The sequence below is a fragment of the Diadema antillarum genome, unplaced genomic scaffold (assembly GCF_040938485.1).
Source record: "Diadema antillarum isolate AM-2024a unplaced genomic scaffold, OU_Dant_1.0 scf00000017, whole genome shotgun sequence".
Classification (NCBI taxonomy): Eukaryota; Metazoa; Echinodermata; class Echinoidea; order Diadematoida; family Diadematidae; genus Diadema; species Diadema antillarum.
In genome coordinates, this window is record NW_027270906.1 from 2,455,910 (window position 1) to 2,480,437 (window position 24,528).

At 40.5% G+C, this 24,528-nt stretch overlaps 1 protein-coding gene across 1 annotated transcript in view; it reads right to left on the bottom strand.

The window, feature by feature from the left end:
* Window positions 1–862: 862 nt before the first annotated feature.
* The window catches only part of LOC139727232 (fascin-like), a 50,973-nt gene continuing 27,307 nt past the window's right edge, over window positions 863–24,528 (bottom strand). Inside the window, exons 3-5 of the mRNA XM_071638192.1 lie at window positions 5,794–5,974; window positions 4,063–4,343; window positions 863–2,303 (exon numbers count right to left, since the gene is read on the bottom strand). Coding sequence (XP_071494293.1) covers window positions 2,098–2,303; window positions 4,063–4,343; window positions 5,794–5,974 — 668 coding nt within the window. The 3' untranslated portion in view covers window positions 863–2,097. The remainder of the gene's footprint in view (window positions 2,304–4,062; window positions 4,344–5,793; window positions 5,975–24,528) is intronic.

The following is a 24,528-nucleotide window of genomic DNA, read 5'->3' on the forward strand; positions in this document are numbered from 1 at the left end:
GTGCTAAGCACGGCATAGGTATAGAAATTGATAACTGCGTTATCTGCTTACAGCTTTTCATCATAATAATTTTCAAGTCTAGTCAATACGACTTTCTCTAAAAACCCACTCCCACGCTTTGACAGGGAGGGGCCGGGGACATTGCGTCCTAAAACAAGCGAGTGAGATACATAAATTACCATTAATATTTTTTTTTCATACGAACAAAAATCAGCAAAATGATCAAATATTTACACGCGTAGTACACTCTTGAAAGACCCAAAATAAAGAAATAAATTAAATAAAGCATGAAAAGACAATGCAGTTTTAACAAAGACACGTTATGCATGGAATGCTATCATAACACTTAACAGCAAAATTACTGGCTACATTAACAGTCTTAAGTAATAAAGGAGATATAGGTGAATAAGAAAATTGGTAATAGATCCTGTAAATACGTACAAATCGGCGTTTGAAGTAGTAAAACTATGATAGAACTGTACACAGCCGAGAAATCCTCAATATGATCGTATCAAAACTTTACCATGCTTTTTGCTTGTTTCTTTCTTTTTTTCTTCAATTCAAACTTCACTACGATCAGATATATAGCTTGAACAATATAACAAGGAAGCATTTTTGGTATCATTCTCGTCCCAAGCACATACTGCTATTAACGTCAGGTGTAGATAAAAAGCGTAGATATACTAGCGAGCAAACATAAATACATACAAATTTACCTATAGGACAATCCATCTGAACAGATTCAGTCTTGTACCATCTTCTTTAAGAATCTCGACACTAATTGCGAAGATAACACTCAGAAACAGCTGGCATTCTTTCACTCATTTCTTGTTTTTTTTTTAACAGACAACAGACAATAAAGTTCCTTGTATCCTTGTTAAGATTTGGTCAAGCTAATACAAGTTACATTTACGGAATGTAGACCTAGGGCTACATATAGCTGGAGAATGTTGGTGAAAGAATAGGAACTAACGGAATGTCACTTTCATTTAGACATACTTTTTTTTTTCTCTACGTCCGACCTTAGGTTGGGCTTTGTGATTAACGGTATAAAACAAAAGACTTGCGTTACACATTTTTCAGCTGGGAGAAACGTGAGCGATCTTCGTAAAAATCAAAATTTTCATAAGTTTCCCTAAGCATCTTATACTGAAATAATGACACCATGCATTACGTCTTAGAGTTATACCAATGCAGAGAACACAGCTCAAATTTCATGGACGATGTCGACATTTTAAAGAGATTCGACATTCCATAAAGAAATGTTGACCGTAATGCGCAACAAGAGCATTCATCAACGCGTTGCGTTCTCTCCCATTCTGTACAAACACCAAGCAAAATAATCTTCAAGTTCTATTTCGAAATTTCAAGTGCATAGCAAATTTATGTTTGTTCTGATTGCGGCTGCTATATGGTGAATATCTACATCACATCTCGTAGGGGGGAACTAGTGATGGTGACAAGTCGTGTGGTCGATTTCTTACGACACCACAGTGAGTATATGGAAAACATTCAGCGAGACTTTGGAACGGAAATGATGTCGGCTTCGATGTCCTTGTTCAGCAAACGGACGAGCGGAGCGGCCGTCAAGCGACGGGTGGCGTCTGGCTACGGACACACGAGAAAAGTTTCACGCAAGCTTAAACGCTTGCAATATCTGACCGAAGATGACATGCATACTCATAATTGTGTTTCCAATCCCCACATTTTGTATCTAAGTGCCAAAGTTTTTTTTTCTTTTAACGTATGACTATACAAACTTTTGTGAACTTAATGTCAAGTCAGCGAAAATATAGCCTCACTTTAGAGAGTCATTATTACATAAATACAAGTAAATAGCTTTCGAGATGTATACGAGCCACCATCTGAGAAAAAAGAAACCTTTGGAAGCGTATTGATCTCTTAGGATATTTATATCCTATGTAATTTTAGAAAAAATACCAGTTTATTTTTGAACAGCAACGCCTCCGATGCGTCCGAATGAAAATATACGCAAGTCATCACGGAAGCAAATACAGACGTGTAAGCTTTGTGTTTAAACAACACACTCGTCCCCTTCTGTAAAATTCACCGAATTTTTTCCCCTTTGGAGACACCTTAGAACTCCCATAGTGTGTCCTTTCCCACATCCACGCCGTTAGCCGTGAACAAGCCGCTCTGCTCGCCCTTGATTAACTTGCCGTTGCTCTCCGCTCGAATGGTGAACTTGGATAGCTCGTGGAACTCGAAGAAAAAGAGCCCCTGTGAAGCGCCGAGGACGACTCGATCAGCATCGTCGATGGACCAGTACCTGCCTTCCGAATCTGGATATAACGAATTATCAAGAGAAAAGAGATGTGCATCTTTTCAGGACAAAGACTTCCTCAACAAAAGTTTAATAGTCGACAACACCTACGCTTGCAGGTGGTGTGCATAATATACCCCTAGTGAAAAAGCACTTCCGTTTATCAATGACAATAAACCAGTTCGAGGTTCCACTTTGCGCATGATTCGTATACAGGGCAGGTTGGTTTTTAAATTTACTGAGATTTGCATCTGGGATGTTCTGGGATGTAATGAAATAAGTTATTCAAGTAACCCTTATAACTGGTGCTTGCCGCCACAACTATCTAACAGCAAAATGTGGCATTGATTATGTCAGTTTCGATAGAAAGATGTTGTTAATAAATAATCAGTGCAAAATAATGAAATAGATGCTTTCCCAGGTGTTAATTAACGACCATTCTGGTCACGATCTACGTACGTTCATCCTTTGTGTGAAAATGATTGATGAATTCATCAAAATTGTTACGTTGGGCAAGCTTATGAAAACGAATGATTTGCCTTAACCCTAACTAGGCCGGGATATTTAGGTAGTTGATAGAGCCGAGGGGGGGGGGGGGGGGCCCTCCCAGGCCCCCCCACCAGATCTCGCCCGTCGACAGCGCGATCGTGACGAAAATTGGCACCACATTGCCTATGATGTAATCTAAAATACCATGAAGTTAATTTTTCAAAAAATTATCATTTATGGTAAATTATACTAATTTATGCATAATGATGCATGAAAACAGACTATTTGGTATAAATCACAAAATAAAACTCAAAACTAGCCCCCCCACCAGATCTCGCCCGTCGACAGCGCGATCGTGACGAAAATTGGCACACACATTGCCTATGATGTAATCTAAAATACCATGAAGTTAATTTTTCAAAAAATTATCATTTATGGTAAATCATACTAATTTATGCATAATGATGCATGAAAACAGACTATTTGGTATAAATCACAAAATAAAACTCAAAACAGGCACATTTTTTGTGTAAATATTCATTTTAGTGTCCTCAGCAAATGTTGTAAAAAAATTGTGATTTCAGAAAAAATTCTTAAGTATTTTATTGTTTTTTGAATTTCTTATGTATTTCTCTGTTTTTTTCGACTTTATGTTTTTCATTGTTTTTTGATGAAATTTGTCCGCGACATCGCTGCGAACAAGAAAATATGTTATTCATTGATTTTGATCAATAAAACACCAAAATAATCATGCTTTTATGAAATTTGCCTGTAAGCACAGTTTGCATTGAAATTGTACACGAATTCACGTTTTTGAGCAATTTTTGGTCTGACATGCATGCACATATTTATGCGTAACTTCGGAACCGCGCGCCCGGGCGTCGCAAATTTAGTGTCAAAAGAGACTCGAAAGAAAAAAGCCATGAAACGTCGCGGTGATAGCTTTTTGCGATTGCGATACATCCGCGCGGAACGTGGAGGGGGGGGGGGGGGGGGGGCCTCCCCGGCCTAGTTAGGGTTAAATAACTGAGAAAAAAAGGAAGGTCACTTGTACCCAAGTGCACATGAGCTAACTCCGAACTGGCTTATACAGACAACTTCAAAACAACACATAGTTGAACAAACAAAGTAACAGTTGGCATACCGAAAGCAAAAATTCAGCTTGCACTATTTCAAATGAAGTCCTCTGTTTTACATTTATCCTGGGTGAAAAGTCTGTGCTAAAATTCACTCTATAATGGGGTCAATCCCAGACGTGTTGAACGCACTGGTGGTGCACAGCTCGTTACCTTGGATGGTGTATCCGCCTTCCTTGTAGGAAACGCTGAAGACGTCGAAGTTGGATCTGTTGCATGCCAGCTCGGCCTTGCTCTCCTTGACCCCGACGAAGCCGTGTAGGCACTTGAGCACGAGCTTGGGTCGGTTGAGGAGGCGGAAGACGAAGTCCTTGCGGTTGTCCTCCTGGTACAGGTGACCGTTGTCACGCACGCCGATGTACTTGCCCCCGGGAGCACGGAGGTACATGTGTTTGCCCTCGTACTCGACAGCGAATTGGCAATTGGCATCCTCCCTGAATTCGCATGAGAAGAGAGACGTACAGAAGTTTAGCAAGCGGTTGTTGCAACCATAGCAACCAGTGAGACCCAAAACTCGGAGCTTATATTCGCTCGCTTAAAATCGTGAATAGGAATATAAGCATGGGATGTAAATCATGCATCTCAATATCTACAGAATATTTGTGTATTCTATTTCACTTCCTCGTTCATTATGACAAGTCAAAGCAAAAGTGCATTCACATAAAAATCAACTACTCAGTACATTTTGAAATCAATACGTTAATCTCAAATGTTCTCAAAGTACTTCTGTGAGGACAAATTTCATCTACGGCAAAACTTGTTAGATTGATTCCAGTGACAGACTTAGAGAAATTAACATGGGTACTCATTCATATGTATACTTGTAATAAGGGTACAACAGTTGATTAAAAGAAGTTAAAATCTTGAATACTGAGGGTGGACAATGTATGCATCTGTGACTTCCATTAAATCATTTGAGGTGTATCACTCGTGTGTCGCATTTGCGAGGTTCTGATATTTCTGTCTTTGGGTTCGTTCATCAACTCTTTTTCTCGGCAGAAACAGGTTTTCCAAACAGCTTTCAAGAAATTTTTACGAGTTGATAAACGCAAAGCTGTTTTGAAAGCCCTTTCGGAAAGCCTTTTCGAAAGCCGCAAATTTGTGGCTTTCCAAACAGGTTTCCTAAACAGGTTTTCAGAAACCTGTTTGTAAAAGCCTTTTGAAGTTGATAAACGCAAAGCTGTTTTGAAACGGCTTTGTAGTATTGTACTGCAGTTTAATACGAACAATGCACGCCTTATATGACCTCTTCTCCTCAGGTCGAATTGCGCAATGCAGCTGTGCAGTGACAGGCCAGTTATCGTGTTCGCGAAGAGGTGATAAACGCAACTATTTTGGAAGCCGCTTCTAAAAGGCTTTGGAAACGGCTTTTGAAAGCTGTTTAAACAGGGGAAAGTTGATAAACGCAGCCACAGACGCAGTGGAGCTCGTTACATACTGTGCAATTCCCGATACATCTGGACCCCATTTCATAAGGAGTTGCTATGATGACAACTCTTGCTGGAAGAATGGCAATTAGTTTATGATAACAACAAGATTCCAGTTTCCCGATTGACTGTTACTGCTACGGGAAGTTGCTATTCTAGCAAGAGTTGCTATTCTAACATCTTTTATGAAACGGGGCCCTGTAGAAATCCTGCACTGAAAAAGAAAGAGCAAAAATATCTGTTGCATCTTTTCAAAATGATCGCACGAGAAAGATCGAGATATCACATGAGATAAGGGCTGCAGAGAGCGATCCTGCGGATGATCCTTGCCACTTCCTGCGTCCAGGGACTACCTTCCTGTATCTATTCACCAGGCCTGATCAATGTTCTTTTCTGCTCTTTTTTTTTCAGGCATGCATTTCCCTTTCTTTCGTTAGAGTGCTATCAAAATACTCACTTGGAAGTCCCGTTGGCCTGAATGCCTGCTCCTACCCTCTTCCAGTAACGGACGTCCGCCGAGTTCTTCTTGGTATCACACACCCGGACGGCGTACAGGTCTGTGCTAATGAACTCCAGCTGGAAGGTCTCCGTGTCTGTGATCTCGTCGTCGCTGAGGAGCTTGAAAGACACATCCTCACCTGGACAAATGATTCAAGATGGGAAGGGGAGGGGGGGGGGGGGGAGACAAATGAAAGAGTGTGAGTTTCTCTGGGGTGCCGTAACAGCCACATATCAAAATCATGCAAGGGACGTTCGAAAGAGTCATCACGGAGATACCTGGGTGTTACATGCATCTCAGTGTAGTCAAAACTAATGCCCTAATCAAGGAGGTCTATCTCTACGTTCCCTTGTCAAGGCATGAACCCTACAGTCAAGGCATGGAGAGATAGTTAATTTATCAGGGAGACTCCCGCAAACCAGGAAGACTGCGGAGCTCTGCTCTCGCCATTAAGGCAAGTTATAGCTAAAAGCTCCACATGCATTGGATAGGTTACAATATTGTTGCATTGTTGTATGATAAAAATAGAAGAATCAGCAAACGGGGTTTGGTTTTAAAGATGAGATCCACTCAGAAACCCTTTTAAAGCACATCTATACGTCTTTAGTAATTCTTAGAGAATTTGCATCTGTAGATGTTGCTCTATGAATGTGAACATGCCAAAATATATACAGGAAAGGGAAAGAAGCGTAGTTACCTTGGGACAAAACTTGAACGCTTTTATTTTGAATGGTACAAGTTCCATGAATGAGAAGAAGGTCATGGTGTGTCAAACTCTTGAGTCATCTAATCAAGGAGGTTTAAGAGATGGAGTTCCAACTGGCTGTGAATATTCAAACAGTTGTCACTTTTCTATTGATGTACAAAAGAATTCCACAGGTGCACCTGTGCCTTTGATGACGATATTTGATGCCGCCGTCTTGCTGAGCAATCTGAAGTTTTCATTTTGAACGTAACTTAATGTTGGCTATATTTTGCTTGTTTATCTATCAAATGGAACGAAATCTCACTTAATGATAAAGCACATTAAACAAAGGTCAATCCCTTCTAGAAATATGTGCATAAGTGTAAATCAGAGCTGTATCATGTGAAAGTGATTAAAACTGTACCCTCCTGGAAATCCGGTTTTATCTCTTTTCCACTTAATTCCGACAAATAAAACTGATACGGAATAATCTTCACGCATAATTGAAGACCCGAATATAAGAACAACCCAAGTCCAATTTTTGGCCAAATTCAGTTTGACATGGGAAATGTAGCTTATGCATGGAATCATCTTGTGTATAAATGATAAATCCTAATTACCCATGGAAGTGCCTGAAATGAATGAATTAAATCTTATATGAATGTAAGAATGAAGGACTTGGGTCATTCTTACATTCATATTATAGCGCCCCCTCTCATCCTTCTCTCATCTCTATAGCAGAATATCATGTATATGGACAAAGAGGAAATAGTAAACCATGGGCGCCACAAGCCTATCCGGTCAGGTCGTCGACAAGTCATGAATTACGTAACTACATGTACATGTATTTGCCGAGTGTATAAGGATGTGAATGTGTGGACTGAATCTTATCTCCCAAGCTAAACAAGTCTAACCGTCACTGTGAATTCTTCAAGCAATGTTGTCACAACGGGTAAACACGACTTGTTGCTAGTGACTCAATCAAAGCAGTATAGAGACCTTTAAATGACCAAGCAATGTCACGATTGTAACTGCATTTACAAGGTTATCTGCTAAACCTGCTTAGAAGCCATGCAATGCTAATGACGTAAACTGTCATCACGTTACAAAGGTATTGTCTCGTCATAAACTCAGTGGGTTTTCTTTTCCCGACTGATTAACGAGGTATTCAATGCAACTCATTGCTCATCAGCGTCTTTCGGTAGCTGCTTGATAAGAGACAGAAGTCAATACCTATTACGGAGAAATAACGACATTGTAAGTTGGTGTCATCTTAGGAAGATCTTGGGCGCCGGCCCCCATATAGTATAGACAAGAATATTCGATTGGTGATAGTAAACGACTTTGCAAACAGTCAAGTAACAACACTGTGGTTTCTACATGACTCAAAGACTGAGTCTTTCTTAGAAGCGAGAGATTTCGTATATCGTTCCGCGACGGACGTTGTGAGAAGGACTATTGTAACTCGAAAACCCACAAGATGTTAACGGATGACACAATCGTGTGAAGAATGGTATGTTGACCGGAAGCTGAGCTGGAGTAACTATGTAGCGCCACCTATTGGTCAAACCGTGAAGGGTGTAATTATACACTGCTGTTCCCCGACTACCAAAGGTACTCACAAATTCGGGCTCAAACTTCCATAACTTATTTGAATAGCCCCTTTCTAACATCAAATTTGATCCCTATAGCTTTCTCCGAGGAAACCACTACTAAAACCACCCATGAATAGCACCGACCTGTAATCGGTATTTCACCTGTTCCGTCAAAACAACGACACTAAAGTCAAATACAAAACAAACAAACAAACAAACAAACAAACAAACAAACAAACAAACAAAACAGAAACATGACTGAAAAACAATAACAAACCGCAAAATAGAAACTTCACACTTGTGATTGTGATATCGGCCAAGAAATCAAACATTGACACTAGAGATTTCAGAAACCTACCGCGTCTATTTGTGTAGCTTGTAGTAACCCTGATCAAGACTCCGCACCCCCAACATTACGTCATCAAATACAATTAAAGTGCATGGAAGACTCGAGTCTTTTTTTTTTTTTTATTTCTCTCCACCGGTCTTTGATCCATCTGGCCGTCTCACTCTGCCACGGCGAAAAATGATACTCACTTAGGCTAATGATCACGGTGTCATTTCAAAAGGCAGTTTAATCAGTGCACCCAAGCCGTTGGGCACTAACGGGAATTCTGTGCCCAGGGCGTTCCGTGCCTAAACTCTGCTGGCACCCTCAACCACGTACTTCGGACGGGGAAATTATGAGAGGTGATATACTCTCATTCAAACGGTTTAGGACGGTCAGCTATGAAAGAATCATAACGTAAGATTTTGTAAAGGCTATATCATATTTTTAATTTTCATTTGTTTATTTATTTATTTTTGATTTTCTTTTAAAATTTATCATTATTATTATTATTTGTTTGTTTGTTTGTTTGTTTGTTTGTTGTTTTTTTTTTGGGGGGGGTGTAAAATTCAGGCTGGGGAAGCACATATTGGACTATATGGTATCTTTGTTTCATTATTGTTCATGTTTTCGTTTTGTTTGCTTTAGTTTTGTTGCATTGATTTTGCTTTTACATTTCACCTTTTATTGTCTTCTAACAGTGACAGCATTACGAGAAATATTCCTGATGGCTTGTTCGTTGGCAATGGCCTGATTCGGGAACGACATTACTAACTTTACGTTCGGCCAAAGATGTTTTCTTCCTATTCTTTCTCTCAATCTTATTACGAGTGCGTCCGGAATGACGAGGCCGTTCTATCATTTAAATACACTGTACAACACAAATACAAAGCCAACTGAGTTTGAACGTACATGCGTGAAATATGCTTAAGTTATATCTGCATGTAATTAAACTCCTATCATACAAATTTCAGTTATGGACATTGTGTAGCTATTCCGTGTGATGTATATTACACGTAGTCATAGATACATAAGTATAAACATAAACATATGCACATGAATACACATTATACACAAGCACATATCATACACAAAGACAAAGAAACGCCACTAAGGTATAGGGCAAATGGCTTTATGGCGGCGGGGACCTTTCTGTTCCTTCTTTGACGCATTCCGCTGTGCTGTACCAAGGGGATGGGACCTCCCTGATAAATACCCGCTCCTTTTCTCGTCCGACATACTTACGACAATGATGTGATATTAATCATACTCATCATTGACCGGCCTTTGTTTTTACGGGAGTCGTAAGACAACCATTGCTCTCATATTGTATACATCACGATTGTGTATCAATTGTGGTTTCAACTCGGGTAATAAAGTTCGCTTAACCCCACGTGAGCCAGGCCCCGAATGAGACAAATATACTTTCAACTTGATTGCTCCTTTTGGCAGTAATGATTATGAAGGCTCACGAGTTCCCCAAGTTCTGCGCCCGTAACGTCATACAGTCCGGGATAGGTGGTGAAAGGTCGAGCCAAGTTCAGGGTATTTGGATCATGAGTCATGCGATATAATTACCGATATGCCGCTTGATTCATAATTTCCCCTTAACATGAATAAGAATGGTTACGACGAAAATGATTGCATCTGTTTTTTCCGCGAGCGCAAAGTCTGTGTCTCGCATCTGGAGAGCCGCAAGGGGAAATTCTTTTCGTCTTACATGTATAAACCCCTCTGGAGTCAGATGACATTCGTTTTTGTGCGTCTCGTATAGAAATACATAACACGCATAGCGAAAAGATGTTTTCTGTTGACGGATTGCTCGCTGATGAAGGTCGACATGTTCCACTCAGCAATGGTGGTCGAACTTGCCCGTGACTCATTTCTTGGCTGTAGGAATTACCAGCATATTTTACCAAAGAGTAGAACCATTCTCTCATTCTACCATGCTGGAGGATAATTGTCAATTTCGGTGTAAACAGAACATTACTGCAACTGATTCTGAACTTCCAAACCTCCAAAAGAGTTTTGCGCACGACTTATAAACTGTCAATCTTGAGACTAACCACAAGTGACAAAAGAGTAGGGCGGGAGAGAGAAATGACATACGAAACATCTTTGTGGGGTCTCACTATCACATTTATCGTCATTTTTTCAGTAAATTAGATTCCAAATAGATTTCCTTTATAGCATAAGCACGGTGATTTTATTCGGCGAATACTTCCGGCCAGTTCCCAGTTACAATGTGATCTCTCACAAAAGAAAAATGACTCACATCGCCTACACAGAGGAGCTCTTGAAGTATGACATGCACTTGAGTCCTGACGGACTCTTAACAAAACCAATATATGGATATAGGCATACCTGTCATCTTGAGTGTCATGATAACAATGTATAACATCTCCCTTATTATAACATTGCCGTCAATGTATAAAGCGCCATATAGCAAAACCCATTTATGTTTTTATATCCCCTTGCAGTGACGCCAACTTAGATAATTATTATGAAACAGTTATAATGCTGTCATGTAGTTATGTACGCATGAGCTTACTACTGAGAAATAGGATGGGCAACCTATGTTAATAATGCCGATGCATAGACATTGCACATGCAGCAAAGCCTTCCTGTTTTTGTTTTTTGTTTTTCCACAGGAGACAAGCAATTTTACGGAATGTATCGCAGTGTATTCACCTTACGCACACCCAATAACAAATGTTGTTCAGGACAATAAAAAAACCATGCTTGAATCTTGCCCGATATACATCAAAAAATGATTTTCGAGTAATCAGATCTGGATTTACAGTAGCAGGCAATTTGCGCAGCTTACTACGAGTTCTCCAGGGTCAAAATGATCTGATACTGAAATACCTTGCGAAAAATACATGTCTATTGTGTGGCCATTGGGCATGCAGGTGTTTGAATAGGCAGATATCAGACTCACTGCTTGCCAGAAAGACAAAATATATTTAGATGGATAGATAGATAAAGAGACAGATAGATAGATGGGCGGATAAGTAGAAGATCACGAAGGGGAGAAAAGATCGATTGAAAATTTTAAAGGGACTGTGCAGTACTGGTGGAGGTAGGGATTCATGTTTTGAACATTCCTAAGTGAGATAATGAGAAACCTCTCATGAAATATGAAAGAGCATGTAATTTTAAGAAGGATTCAACGTATATTTGATGAAAATTGGTTTTCAAATGGCTGAGAAATCTAAAAAAGTGATAATAATAAAAGGCGACAGGCCACGCCTTTTATAGGATCTCTATGTTTCACCTTGTTTTTGGATATCTCAGCCATTTCAAAACCGATTTTCATCAAATATGACCTAGGCCTAAACTTTTGAAACCCCTTATAATTACATGCTCTTTGACATCTCATAGAGTGGTTTCTGAATATCTCGCAAAGCAGGAACTGTACAAACCCTTTAATGTATGAGCAGATACCCCGAAGGAAGCAGGAATATAAGAAGAAGAGAGGGAGAGGGAGTAAGACAGAGAGGGAGAGATAATAATCATAGAAGAGAGAGAGAGAACTCGCACAGTACACCTTGTATGTGCATTGATTTTCTTCCAACACTAATTCTTCCTCTTGAAAACCTTCACTGCTGAGATTACGACTTTCTTTGCTGGCCTTTGTCTAAGCGACGCGGAAGTCAATTGAAACAGATCAAAGCTAAAAAAAAGTGCGATATCATCATCCCTCGACGTCATCAACCACCCCGACCAGGGACACGACGTGACAGACGAAGATCACACATGAAACACTCGCAAAATTCTAGAAGTAGGCAGGATGAAAGGAACAGCTTTGTAGTTTGAGTGGACCATAATGATATCAGCCATAAAAAGACACCCTTCTATGTACCCTATACAGGCATAACACAAATTAGGGCCCTATATCTATAACAGACGGACACGGACGCGGCATGTGGTATACATGGTATATCTGTCATATCAGTGGAAGACTCGAGTTGCGTCTTTCCTTCATTAGAAGTGGAGAGATGCGGGGGTAGTTTCCCCGCGAGGATGGGTGATTGGGGGTGGTTGGAGCTGGAGGAGTAGGTAGGGGGAGTGACAATTCGGATATTACATGATAACATATCCAGATGGTCTTCGACACGCATCAGATAAGAACTGCTTATCACGCTACCCCATGAATAATGTCAGGTCACAGTACAACACTATACAGCCATATTTATTGGATTAGAAGCTGAAAATCAATAACAAGATTAAAGCGGGGAAAAAGCATCAGAATGATTGTATACGCGTGCCATTACCAAACACATGACGGTGATCATTATTACCGTGCTATATATATATCATCGCCTGAAAGTGACAAAATCGCAAAGGAGGCCAATGTAATTTATCAACACATCTCCGCCGTCGACGGCAAATTCCACCATACGGTGCATGTGAATGCAAGCAAACACATTATGACTTGGGTAATACATTGACCTTCACGCAGCCAGCAATATACCCTGGTAAATAATTTTGGCTCGTTAGAACAGAGGTCATTGGTAATGATACAATCCAATTGACTCTCAAAAGAGTTCTACCTTCGTGTTTATTGTCCATAAAATAATCTTGTTTTCAAGTCGGCGAAACACAACCTGCGGCAAGTATAGGCCTACACCGTGTCTCTCTGCTGTATTTTTTTTTCTCGACAAAAAAAAGAGAGAAAGAAATAAGACGAAACAATACAATAATGGCACGCTTTGGTAATCCAATCAAAACATGAAAGGAACCAAATTGGATGGAGAGAGCTTGCGCGTCGCTCGGAGAGCTGTAATTACCGAAGCTTGTCAATTAGTCAATGATTAGGTACCTATAGTCAAACGGTGGAGGTCGCTTTGTGTTAACCGTATGTCCACTGTATACCCACAACGTGGAGAGGTATTAGCAGCTGAGAGACGGGTCATCTCCCTGGTACAAGGAATCGCAGGACCCGGATACTGCACTCGCTCTGTTGGGTCTCTCATGCAGATTGAACATTGAATACAGTTCTTTTTTTTTCCTTTAAAAAAAAACTAGAACATAGGAACCTACTCATGATATGAGCAAATGGAATGCCAGTACATAAACAATTACTTGATACTTTGTCGTCGTTAAAACACCCATAGTAGGTCAACTTGTAAATTTCTTAATGTGATGCAAAATTAGGATGTATGCATGATTATGTTCTTTTGGCAGCGATAAGTGGGGCTCAGAGTAACCTCAGACTCCCCCAAGTTTGGGGGAGTCATGAAGGAATGTGAACCATTGTTAACGTTCTTTCTAAAAGCACAATTTAATTATTCATTTGTGTACGAAGACGCCCATCGCCGGTGATGCAAAAATACAACGTGGAACTGATTAATAATTTGCTCATCAAAAGATATCATCTTTTCACCATTTTATCTCATGCGAGAAGTTGAACTAAAATTAAAAGCCAGTTTTAGACTTAGTACTAAGAGATGACAACGGCATGGCAGCGCGGTAGAGAAGTAGAAAAGGCTTCATCCGATTATCTCTTGGTAGTAAATGATGGAGTAGTAGTCAGTGGTTCATTTCCTTGGGATTTAAGGCTCCGACATATACATATCATACATCTTTGGATTTCACCTTATAGGGAGAGACAATGTGTGTCTTCGTAACGCTTCCAACCATTTTATATCCAATTCAATCCATGTTTTACAGTTGACAATGCTTTATAGTATACACATTTCCATAAACTCTCTCCCTCAAGCTGGATCAAGAGTTCTCTATACCACCAGGGAGGTGGGACCCCCCCCCCCCCTCCGATACCACTCATGGCACCGTCGACGTGTTTTCAAGCACGCCATTCCACTGGAAGAGTCCTGTAGTGAACGACTGACGACATCTTTAGCTGGTTGTCACCCATCCTTCCTACCATTTCCATCATCTGAGCGAAATGAGGTTCGCGGGTGTTAGGCCCGTTTCCTCCAATACCATCCACATATACGACTATTTCTGCTCTTTCTCGAACGAGAAATATATATTATATATCCCACCATGCATGCCTCATATTGATGTCCAATGATAGATGAGAGCAATTCGAGAACTGCCTGACCGTCCGTGTAGAATTACATTCGCTGCAGATGATATTTTGCGATTTATGAAGGAGTGCTAAATGATCCCTTTACGCAGGGGTTCAGTGTTTCTTTCGCCTCCCTGCTACTCGGCAACGAAGGATGATGTAAACGCCGTGGTTTGGCAGTTTTCTACCTGATCACATGACATGAAATCGCATGCACTTTAGATCGATCGGATAATATCACGCTAACATCGTTTTTTTCCCCTTCTTCTTCATTTTATGTATAAACGAGTACCGAGCAAGAAGCAATGGCCTTGCTGGCCAAGGGAAGTAAGCTGGTGATCTATGGCTTTAATTTGGCTAATTCTAGGCTGTCGCGCTGGCAGAGGTGCGAAGCCAGGAGCAGGTGGCATGGTAGCCTGGTATGTGCCGTCGACAGCAATTTCATATCCAGAATTAACATCTTCTCTCGTTTTAAATCTAGGAAGCGAGATCTGCACCACAACGGAAAATTCTGCCACCCCTTCTCTCCTCCCTTGTTGACCTGTCAAAACCCTGATGACAGCGACACTTGCTCAGAAAAACGTTCCGAAAAACTACCCAGAGAAACCCCAGGAGGGGCGTCGCTAAAGATTAAAGTCTGAATCAAGACTAATGACTGATAACGAACAGAGATGCCGGGGATGTAGCTTATTGTTCACGGCAAGATCGATAGTGCTATGAATATATCTCATGTACAGCGTTCATCGCCATATCATCCACTCGGGTTTCAATTCATATACCACGGACTTCTTCGAGTAAAACGTGTTTATTACACTTCCGCAATATTTCTCGGGCTCCATTAAAAACAACAACAAAGCATAAAATGCAGAAAGGCGTATGGAATCATGGTTGTCTCATACAGTATACTAGTATCTCCGCTTCGAAGTTCAGTTTATAATGGTATTATGTACGACAGTCTAGTTTCAACCACATAAAGTTGTGCCAGTTGGCTCGTCAAGTACCTCCTTATTGCTTGGTTTACTCCTTTCACACTATAGTTATAGAGGAAATCCACCCCCAAAAATGAATAAACTTCGAAAGAAAGAAAAAAATATTACCTACAGAATGATAAAAAAATGACAAAAATCGGATAAGAAATAAGGAAAATACGATATTTTGACATTCTAAGCCACAACTAAACGATCCCTTTAAATTACGGTTCCTGCTGCACTGAAAATTACAGACGAAAGGGAACGCTACCCTCGACAACGCCTGGTGGTTGGGGCAAGTGACACAATTTAATTCAAAAAGGAGGAAAATTTCCTGGGGGTACATTGTATTACCTTTTCCAAACTGGTGAGTTGTAAAACAACCGTCGAGTTGGGGGTCTTCAAGAAGAAATCCACTCCAAAACTTTATTGATTTCTTAAGAAAGAGAAAAACAAAATCCCCACAGAACAGTGCAAAGTATCAAAATCGGATGAGAAATAAGAAAGTTCGAAAAACACCACTGGACCAGTCGTTATGGATATTCAAATCAGCAAGTTGACGTCATGCTCTCATGATTTCTTATTGATTTCATATACAGAAATGACAAAAATCTCATTGTTTTAAGCTGTATGAATTAAAAAAAAAACTTGCTTTAAAACCACCCCCCCAAAAAACAAAACAAAAAACAAAAACAAAACCCAAAACAAACAAATGTTATCTCTAATATATTTTGGTATGGGAATATGTTTTTACCTGTCTTAGCAAAAATAACATTCACTCCGAATTTCGTATAACAATTAACACACACGAAAAATAAGTGTTAGGGCATGGCGTCATTAACTCACTCTCATTTGAATATTCATAAGGACTGTATTCGACTGCGCAGAGATAATCATCGATACAACGCTTTTCTAGGTTCTTTGAGATCATCGATAAAAGAAAGAATCTTTGTCGTGGATTGTTCTTCAGCTCCTGTCCATCGTTGCAGAAAGACAGGACAGGCGACAATTATTAACAGTTCATCATGTATAAGAGGATTATGCTATAGTATCACCATCCGAGTTCTAAATTATGTCGCTCCAGAGCGATCGTTCATCGCATACAAACTGTGCAGCACGTCATTTTCAATCCTCTTCCTTTTGACATCAGATCAACATAATTACGGTCAGTAATTTGCTCTTTCACGGTATTTCACTAGCATTTTGCGGTCAAGATTAGACACAAACAGAATCTAAAACATGACCTGCTCACCTGTCGAGACACACGCTACGATGAAGTAGCATACGATTTATTACGATTCAGACGCTTGAGATTGTTACTGGTACACATATTCTTTATTCTTATAGAGAGCACTGTACGAATATGGGCAATGGGTATTCTCGCTTGTTGTGTTTTATCTGAATCTAATTTGTTATAGAACCAAGCAAGTGTGTACCATACGTGTGAGGCGGAAAGAGAGAGAGAGACAGAGGGATAGAGTGTTGACTCTTTGAACAGGATACTAATATATGATCATTTATATCAGCCATGCAGACTATGACACAAGATACATCGAAACATAAATTATTATTCTTAATTCTCCCTTCTCCATATGGCGCCTATAAATAGCGGGTTGTAGTGTTAACTGTTGACGAAAACAATCAGGGGCATAAAATAACTCTTCTTATTTTTTTTTCTGTATAGACAACCGTTGTGTAGAGAGAGCCACAAAGTTATCAAGTTGACAACGTCCATATCTTTCTTTACCAACATAAGAATTCACAGGCAGTAGTGATCAGCTCTCAATTTTTAGCTCGTTCCTTTGGACAGGCACAACATGGTACATAACACCGTCCCGTTATGCCTGCCTTTTAATCTTACCGTCCTATAAAACAAAATTTACGACCACTTCAAACAAATGAACAAACGAGCTGTTATGATTTACACCAACGACCGCCTCAATGGCCTCAATTCCAGTGGAGACCATACGTCGAGGAAAGAGCTGTTGTCAGTTGAATGGCAAATTATCACCTTCAAGTCCGCTTAGTGTGTCCAGGGAGGTGAGAGGGAACTCACCTCCCTGGTATGTCTCGGCTCTGGATCGAGTGGAGTTGAGACAGGCAACCTACAATTTTGCGTTCAGTATTCATTATGAAAAGAATAATTTACCCTTTAAAATGCAGGGTTAACTACAAAGATAATTATCAGGTGTCCCATTTTAAAATAGTAATAACATTAACATGAAAGGTAGCTCTTTCTTTAACCGAGACAGCCAAGATTACCAACACTTATCCTCATATAGGCAGACACAGAGGATCCGGCCGTTATTTCATGTACCGTACCGTCTTCGAATATTAAGGCTCGTACTAAGTTTCACAACTGGGTCAAGAGCGCTATACTGTACAGTGGGTACAACATCTTGTTGAGGGTGTGAAGCACCGGGACGAGATCGATCCAGCTTTGCATTTCTTGAGCCTAGTCAGTATACGCAGTGATCTCACTGCAATCTTACCCGTCCGCTCGCTGTCTGGATCTCTGGACTCTGGTATCACCAGGGCGGTGGAGCCATCATTAAGGCATCTTGATGATGGTTAATGGAGCTGGATCCACCTCCCTAGTATCACGAAGGAGGTACTACTCTCTTTGTACCTCTCTGGTATAATCTCCCACCAAGACGGTTCAAGAAGAGATTGAGGCACAATATTCTTATTCTCGTAGAACTCGTGTTTGATGTCACCACTCCAAAATATTCCTGAATATTATATGCCAAACTGGATCTACCTCACAGATATAGGAAGACAATTGATTCATGTCTCACTGGATAAAAATTAGCCACTCTCCAAGGAAGATATATACATGTCTTTCTGATAGTTATTGCAATCCCTTTATACTTATAGAAAGTTGGGCGATACACAATGGTACAGACAAGGGGGTGCGCGAATACAAACTGCCTAACGATTGATGAAATAAGAATCAAACTTTCTCGACAGGACATGTCTTGACACTAATCTGACATATTAATTGATAATGACTCAGAGTTATGAAGATTACACCATCAGTTTTTAAAATTGTCAGTAATAATCGGAAAAGTAATAAAGTCGTCCCCCCCCCCACACAAGGGAACAGTTTCAAACTCTCTCAAAACATACAACAGCACTGTTTTATACTTTTGCCCATGTTTCTGAATTATTATGGTGAGTGACTTTTTATGTTATGAAGTAAACTTAATTTCATTTAATGAATAAACAAACAAAATGATCATACCTGAAGTTATGTAAGAGTTCAAAATTAGTCTGCTCAAAAAGATAGCGGCAACCAACCCCGATCATCAAAGGCACGAACGCACCTGTGGAATTCTTTTGTGGATCCCTATAGAAATCTAGCTCCCTGCTGTTAATCGTGAATAACTTGATGAATATTACTTGGTATCATCATAGTATCACTTACTGTTACCTCATAACCACAGTGCGCTGCGCAACATGAATGTATTTGTGATATACGTTGGTACCCTGGATAGAAAGTACAAACATACAGAGGCATCAGTATCGAGCATGGCGCGAGCAAGCATCGTCAAGTGCACACCATGTTCCGATATCAAAAGACGAATTCGAAACTGGTCCTGTCGTCTGCACATGTTTTCATCACGACGCGTGGTATGTTTACTTTAAACCATAGTTGGTCAAGACCTAGTAACGCGCCATTTCCTATACCCTAGGTATCGCCGAGCTATTCTACAATCCAGAGGTCTATTATTAATCAAAATGCAATTTCCTGTTTGTGTGTGCTTGCACTTTCCAATTATCTGGGGTATCAAATTAGTGCAAACTAAACACACCTTGTTCTATGTAGAGAGAGTGACCTTCTCTACAGTCTGTGAATGAAGAAAACGAGGGAGCACAATGAACTATAATTGTATTACCATTTTCCCACACGAGTTCCCTATCATTTTTTTCTTTTAAATTGGTAGAGGACAATAAAACAATACCAACATAAAACAATCATGATCTTTCCAGCAGAGGACTGTATGAGTCTGTTTGACTTGACAACGATGTTCATCATTGACATCATTATTATACCTGGCCCTTTCTTTTTTATGAAATTCAATAATTGTTGCTTTTACTTTTCATTTCAATTCCACACGCGGACAACGAAACAAGGAAATAGGACTACGAACAAACACAGTTGGATTGATATATGAGCAAGAAAACAAAACAAATAAAATGGCAAAGACAGAAAAAATACACAAGACCGTTAAAATAACAGACGAGTACAGGCAAAAGTTCATAACCCATATCATACACATGCAAGAATGGTTCGTCAAACTATATCTTTTCGTATACACCCCTTTAATGATGGCACCATCACCTATTACCTTGAAGAAGGTGACACGGGCTAATTTAGCTCCATATACTGTAGTCGAGACATTTATGGTTGAAGGCCCAATTATTGACATTTGCATGGGATGAGGGGTGAGGTGGGGCGAGTGAGGTCCATGATAGCATTGTCCTTGGAACGTGCAATACCATATTAATATTGTGGGCGTGGTAATAATTTCTTCGTCGATAGGATATTGATTTACTATGGCTTTAATATCATACCGCTATCTAGAATGATTTAACTTATCATCAAGCATTTCCATCCCATCGTCTGATGGATCAAGAGAAATGGGAAGGCAGGAAGACGGACAAACGGCCAGTGAATGTCATAATGGGCACCCCGATTAAGGTTTCTTCCTAGCTTATCAATATAAAGCCAAGGCGTAGACTGGAGGGTTTTACGCCAGTAATTGAAGTCATCTTATTTTAAGCGAAAATCTTTGCCACGTGTAGAACGTAATATACCGTGATATAATCATGGAGCTCTAATACCTCAATGATATAATCGTGGGAAATATGCAATGTGTCCGTGCGTTCTCAAGCGGCAAGTGAGCGTGCCTCGACAGGAAATCTCAGTTACACCACGCCTCCTCAATCGATCGATTGGTAAATCGATAATGATTTCTCTTGGCACAGTATTATATTGACCTGGTCGCCATGGATCCTGTTTTACACGTAACCATGGTCAGGCGGTAGCAAGAACTCAGGAGGTAGTCTCATCTACACTCCTTCTATTTGGTACACCTGGGTACACGTTACTTTAACAAACAAACACAACACGCGCACACACATAATAATATAAAGCGCTGAGAATAGATCAATGAATGCTCATTAAGAGTCATCACGCGCAGAAGTCACACCCTTCGGGGCACACCTTTGGACCTTGTCTCGGTAATAATGGACTGATGCGTCAACCGCTTCCAAGGCGTGTATCACAGGGTTATCAACGTGTTTGACCATGGTTTGACGTATACACCCATTCATCCCATTAATTGACGACACCATGTATGAACCTACGACGACCTCATGACAGGAAACCTAACATTACACACGAACCAACACATGCTATTCAGGGCTGCGTATACTCAGCTTGAGCTAACATGTTTACCAACGTCTGTAAGATTATTTTTGGAGCATCTCGAAGGAGAATAAACGTACTCGAATAACTCCACTGGAATTGATGCTACGGCAGATGTCCTACTTTCTCCTACATTCCAAAAGCAATAATGTATCTCCCAGAATAGGCCAATCGGCCAATATCTACACCCCAATAAATTTCGACTAGCAGGACTACTGTAATAGCCTTTAGTTGGACCGCTGGTGGGGTCTGAAAGCTAAACGTTGGATTGACGAGGGTCGGGGAAGCCTCTATCCCATTATACTAATAGATTTGAGACCCTTCATGAAAGCAGGGAGGTGTCCCACCTCCCTGATGAAAGCTGTGCCCACGAATGTACGATACCTTTTTGGTTATACCATGGAGTTAATTTTCAAGATAACAACACTGGGTGGAGTTCATTGGACAGGGGGTGGCGGGGAGGGGCAGATGCAGGTGCGTGAATGGAGAGGGAAGGGGAAGGGAGAGAGGTAGGCGCCTGTAAAGGTATAGCTCGGGGAACGATTATCACAATTGGAATAATCGTTTCTGTTGTCCCACGAGGACACAAGCTTGTATACAAACCCCATGAGATTAATTTCAACAAGAATATTGCTAAGAAAAACGTCAAGTGTAGAAACCTTCGAATGTCTGACATAAGAGATAATGTTTCATATTCATTACTGACTGACAATTAACGACAGAAAAAAATATGGGCACGTCGCGTTTCGAATTCAGCTGGAGGCAAAAATTGCATACCTCGCAAGCATCCGCGACTTTCCAGCTTTCTAACCGTCAGTCCGCGTTATCATTTTTTTGCCATGTCTCGACAGTTATATTTAGAAGTGTCCGTCTCTCATCTCTCGTCGAGATGAAAGGACATAAGCCCATATGGCACACAAATGCGACTCCATCGCGCCAACAAACATGACTTCGGAAGCTGCACCTCCCGAATGTGTTTTACGAAGGGAAGCGATGCAGACGAGCGCGTGCCCTCATGTACAATAATGCCATGATTGACTAACCCTTTTTAAAGGGATTGTAACAATAGTTTCGGTTGAGACCTACCTTCAGGTTTCTTACATTTTTTTTGTGTGTGTTTGAGATAATGAGAAATCTCTTGTGAAATGTGAAAGAGCATGTAATTCCAAGAGGAATTCAACATTTGATGAAAATTGGTTTTGAAATGGCTGAGATATCCAAAACAGAGCAATTCTAATAAAAGGTGGGACCCACCTTTTATTACGATTGCTTTGCTTTTGGATGTTTCAGCCATTCCAAAACCGATTTTCATCAAATAAACTTTGAATTCCTCTGACAATTGTATGCTATGTACTATTTCCTAAGTGGTTTCTTGGTATCTCGCAAAAAAGTTAAAATCCCAATTCTTATCTCCACCAATACTATACTATTTCCCATAACAATCCCACAAATTTCTTCTAACGACTGGTTATCAGGATAAACACACGCTATACGATTTCCGGCTTCCAGTAGGTGTTCTAACAAGATTGAATTAGACAACATTGACGTGTATTCTTATGTTGTCGGAGCTGGGGAGTTTCTTTGAGCTTCTTGTTTTCGTCCATGGGTATCAAGAGTTCGGTCAAGTACCTATTGTCCTATTGTCTATGGCCATTTGGCTGTTGGCGCACTAATAACACTGTTACACATTACAGGTGTTGCCCTTATAGAAATGTAATTATACAACACTTGACATCTTCGCGGGAATTATGTGTTTTCCCCAAGATATTGTCTCGAGAGGAAATATAACTCCCACGAGAGACTGCCAAGCGTTATATTACAACGACAGCCCGGACAATATTTGTGATATTACATGGTCTACATGTAACATAACTGCGTATCAGCCAAAACATTCTCGACCAGTCGGGGGTCAGTAAAAAATCTGGATTTATATTACCTGACATGACGTCGCTGCTTGCAATAGGGCTATAGGCCTAACGTTTTCCATCCATTCGTCACGTCATTGTATTATGGCCAATCACCAACCACTGTTATGTGGACCGCTGAATATAACAATCTGCGAAAGAGACTACTTTTCTCTAAACTCGGTCAAACTTGAATAGGCTTCCCTGCAAACTTCTCTTTGATAAGGAACAAAATATCTGTGTGCCAGCTAGACTACATCGACATACAATTCTGCAGGCCGCAATCATTTCCTTATAAGGAACATTGTGGTGTACTCGTAGACTTTTAGTTAGACACTTAGTGGTTTCTTCGAGCAGTAAAAGTCCAAGAGAAACGTCATCCGAATAACCCGGCGATTCTCTTCATTCATTTCGATCGTGAAAGGTGCTAAACCACATTACCATCCCAGATGAACAGAGGAAACAGCCTTTCACCCCTCAAGGAGAGCGAACGATCGCCGATTAACGCCAACAGCCTTCCTATCGGCACCGCTTGTGCCACATCGATCACTCATCGAAACACAATCGTCCTGAGTCACCCTGCCGTGGTTTCTAAGCGGGGAGGAAGGGGATACGTTCGGTCGTTCATCCCCCATCTTCATAACATGTAGGTAGCACAATAGTCATGTATAACCCATGGTATAACTATTGCGATGAAAGTGTTAAAGGTATAACTTAAAGCGATAATATAGTTTTGGTTAAACCTAATTTCAGGTTTCTAACATTTTTGGTGAGATAATGAGAAAACTCTTATGAAATATGAAAGAGAATGTAATTCCATGAGGAATTCATCGTTTATTTGATGATAATTGGTTTTGAAATGGCCGAGATATCCAAAACAGAGCGAATCTAATAAAGTGTGGGACCCATATTTTATTACGATCATTTTGTTTTACTTTGTTTTTTGATGTTTCAGTCATTCCATACCCGATTATCATCAAATAAGCTTTGAATTCCTCTTAAAATGGTATGCTCTGTACTATTTCTGAAGTGTTTTCTTGGTACTTCAGTTAAAAGTCCAATTTTCATCTCCACCAATACTGTACCATCCCTTTGAACAGCCCTATAGAAGTGAAAGTCCTTGATTACAATGTAACAACTGTATGAGATGAAAATTTTAATTGCACTTGAGTAAAAAACAGTGCCCGATTAAGGAGGTACTAGGTAAGCTTGCATTGAACCTCCTTGGAACAAAACATGTACAGTCAAGAGTGTATCATCAGGGAGAAGAAGCTAGCAAGCACCATCCACCTCCCTGTTCTAGTAGTAGTACTTCTATTCTAAGTAGGCGATTATCACTTCGCAACGTCGCCGTTAGTATCAGCAAAAGCGCCCAACCCAAGTGGATTGGACGCTACGGCTGACTGGTCACAGTCTGCCGCCACAGACGGACGAATAGAACGTCTATCTATTTGCCTTCATGCATGATCATGGACCCAGCATGGAGCTGGGCGTGGCTGAGTGTGTGTTTGTGTTTTGTGTGTGTATGCTTGTATGTGTGTGTACTGTGAGTGAATGGCCATGCGCTTAGAGACGTACGTTCAGACAGAGCACCTCCCTGGACAGAGGCAGCAAGTTCATTACGAGCTGCAAAGAGAAAATTTGCATGTACTTATGTTTATTTTGATATCTTGATGACATTACATATTTAAGGGCCCATCCATAATCTCTGTGTCGTGAGTGTTTGTATGGATCTGTCACCC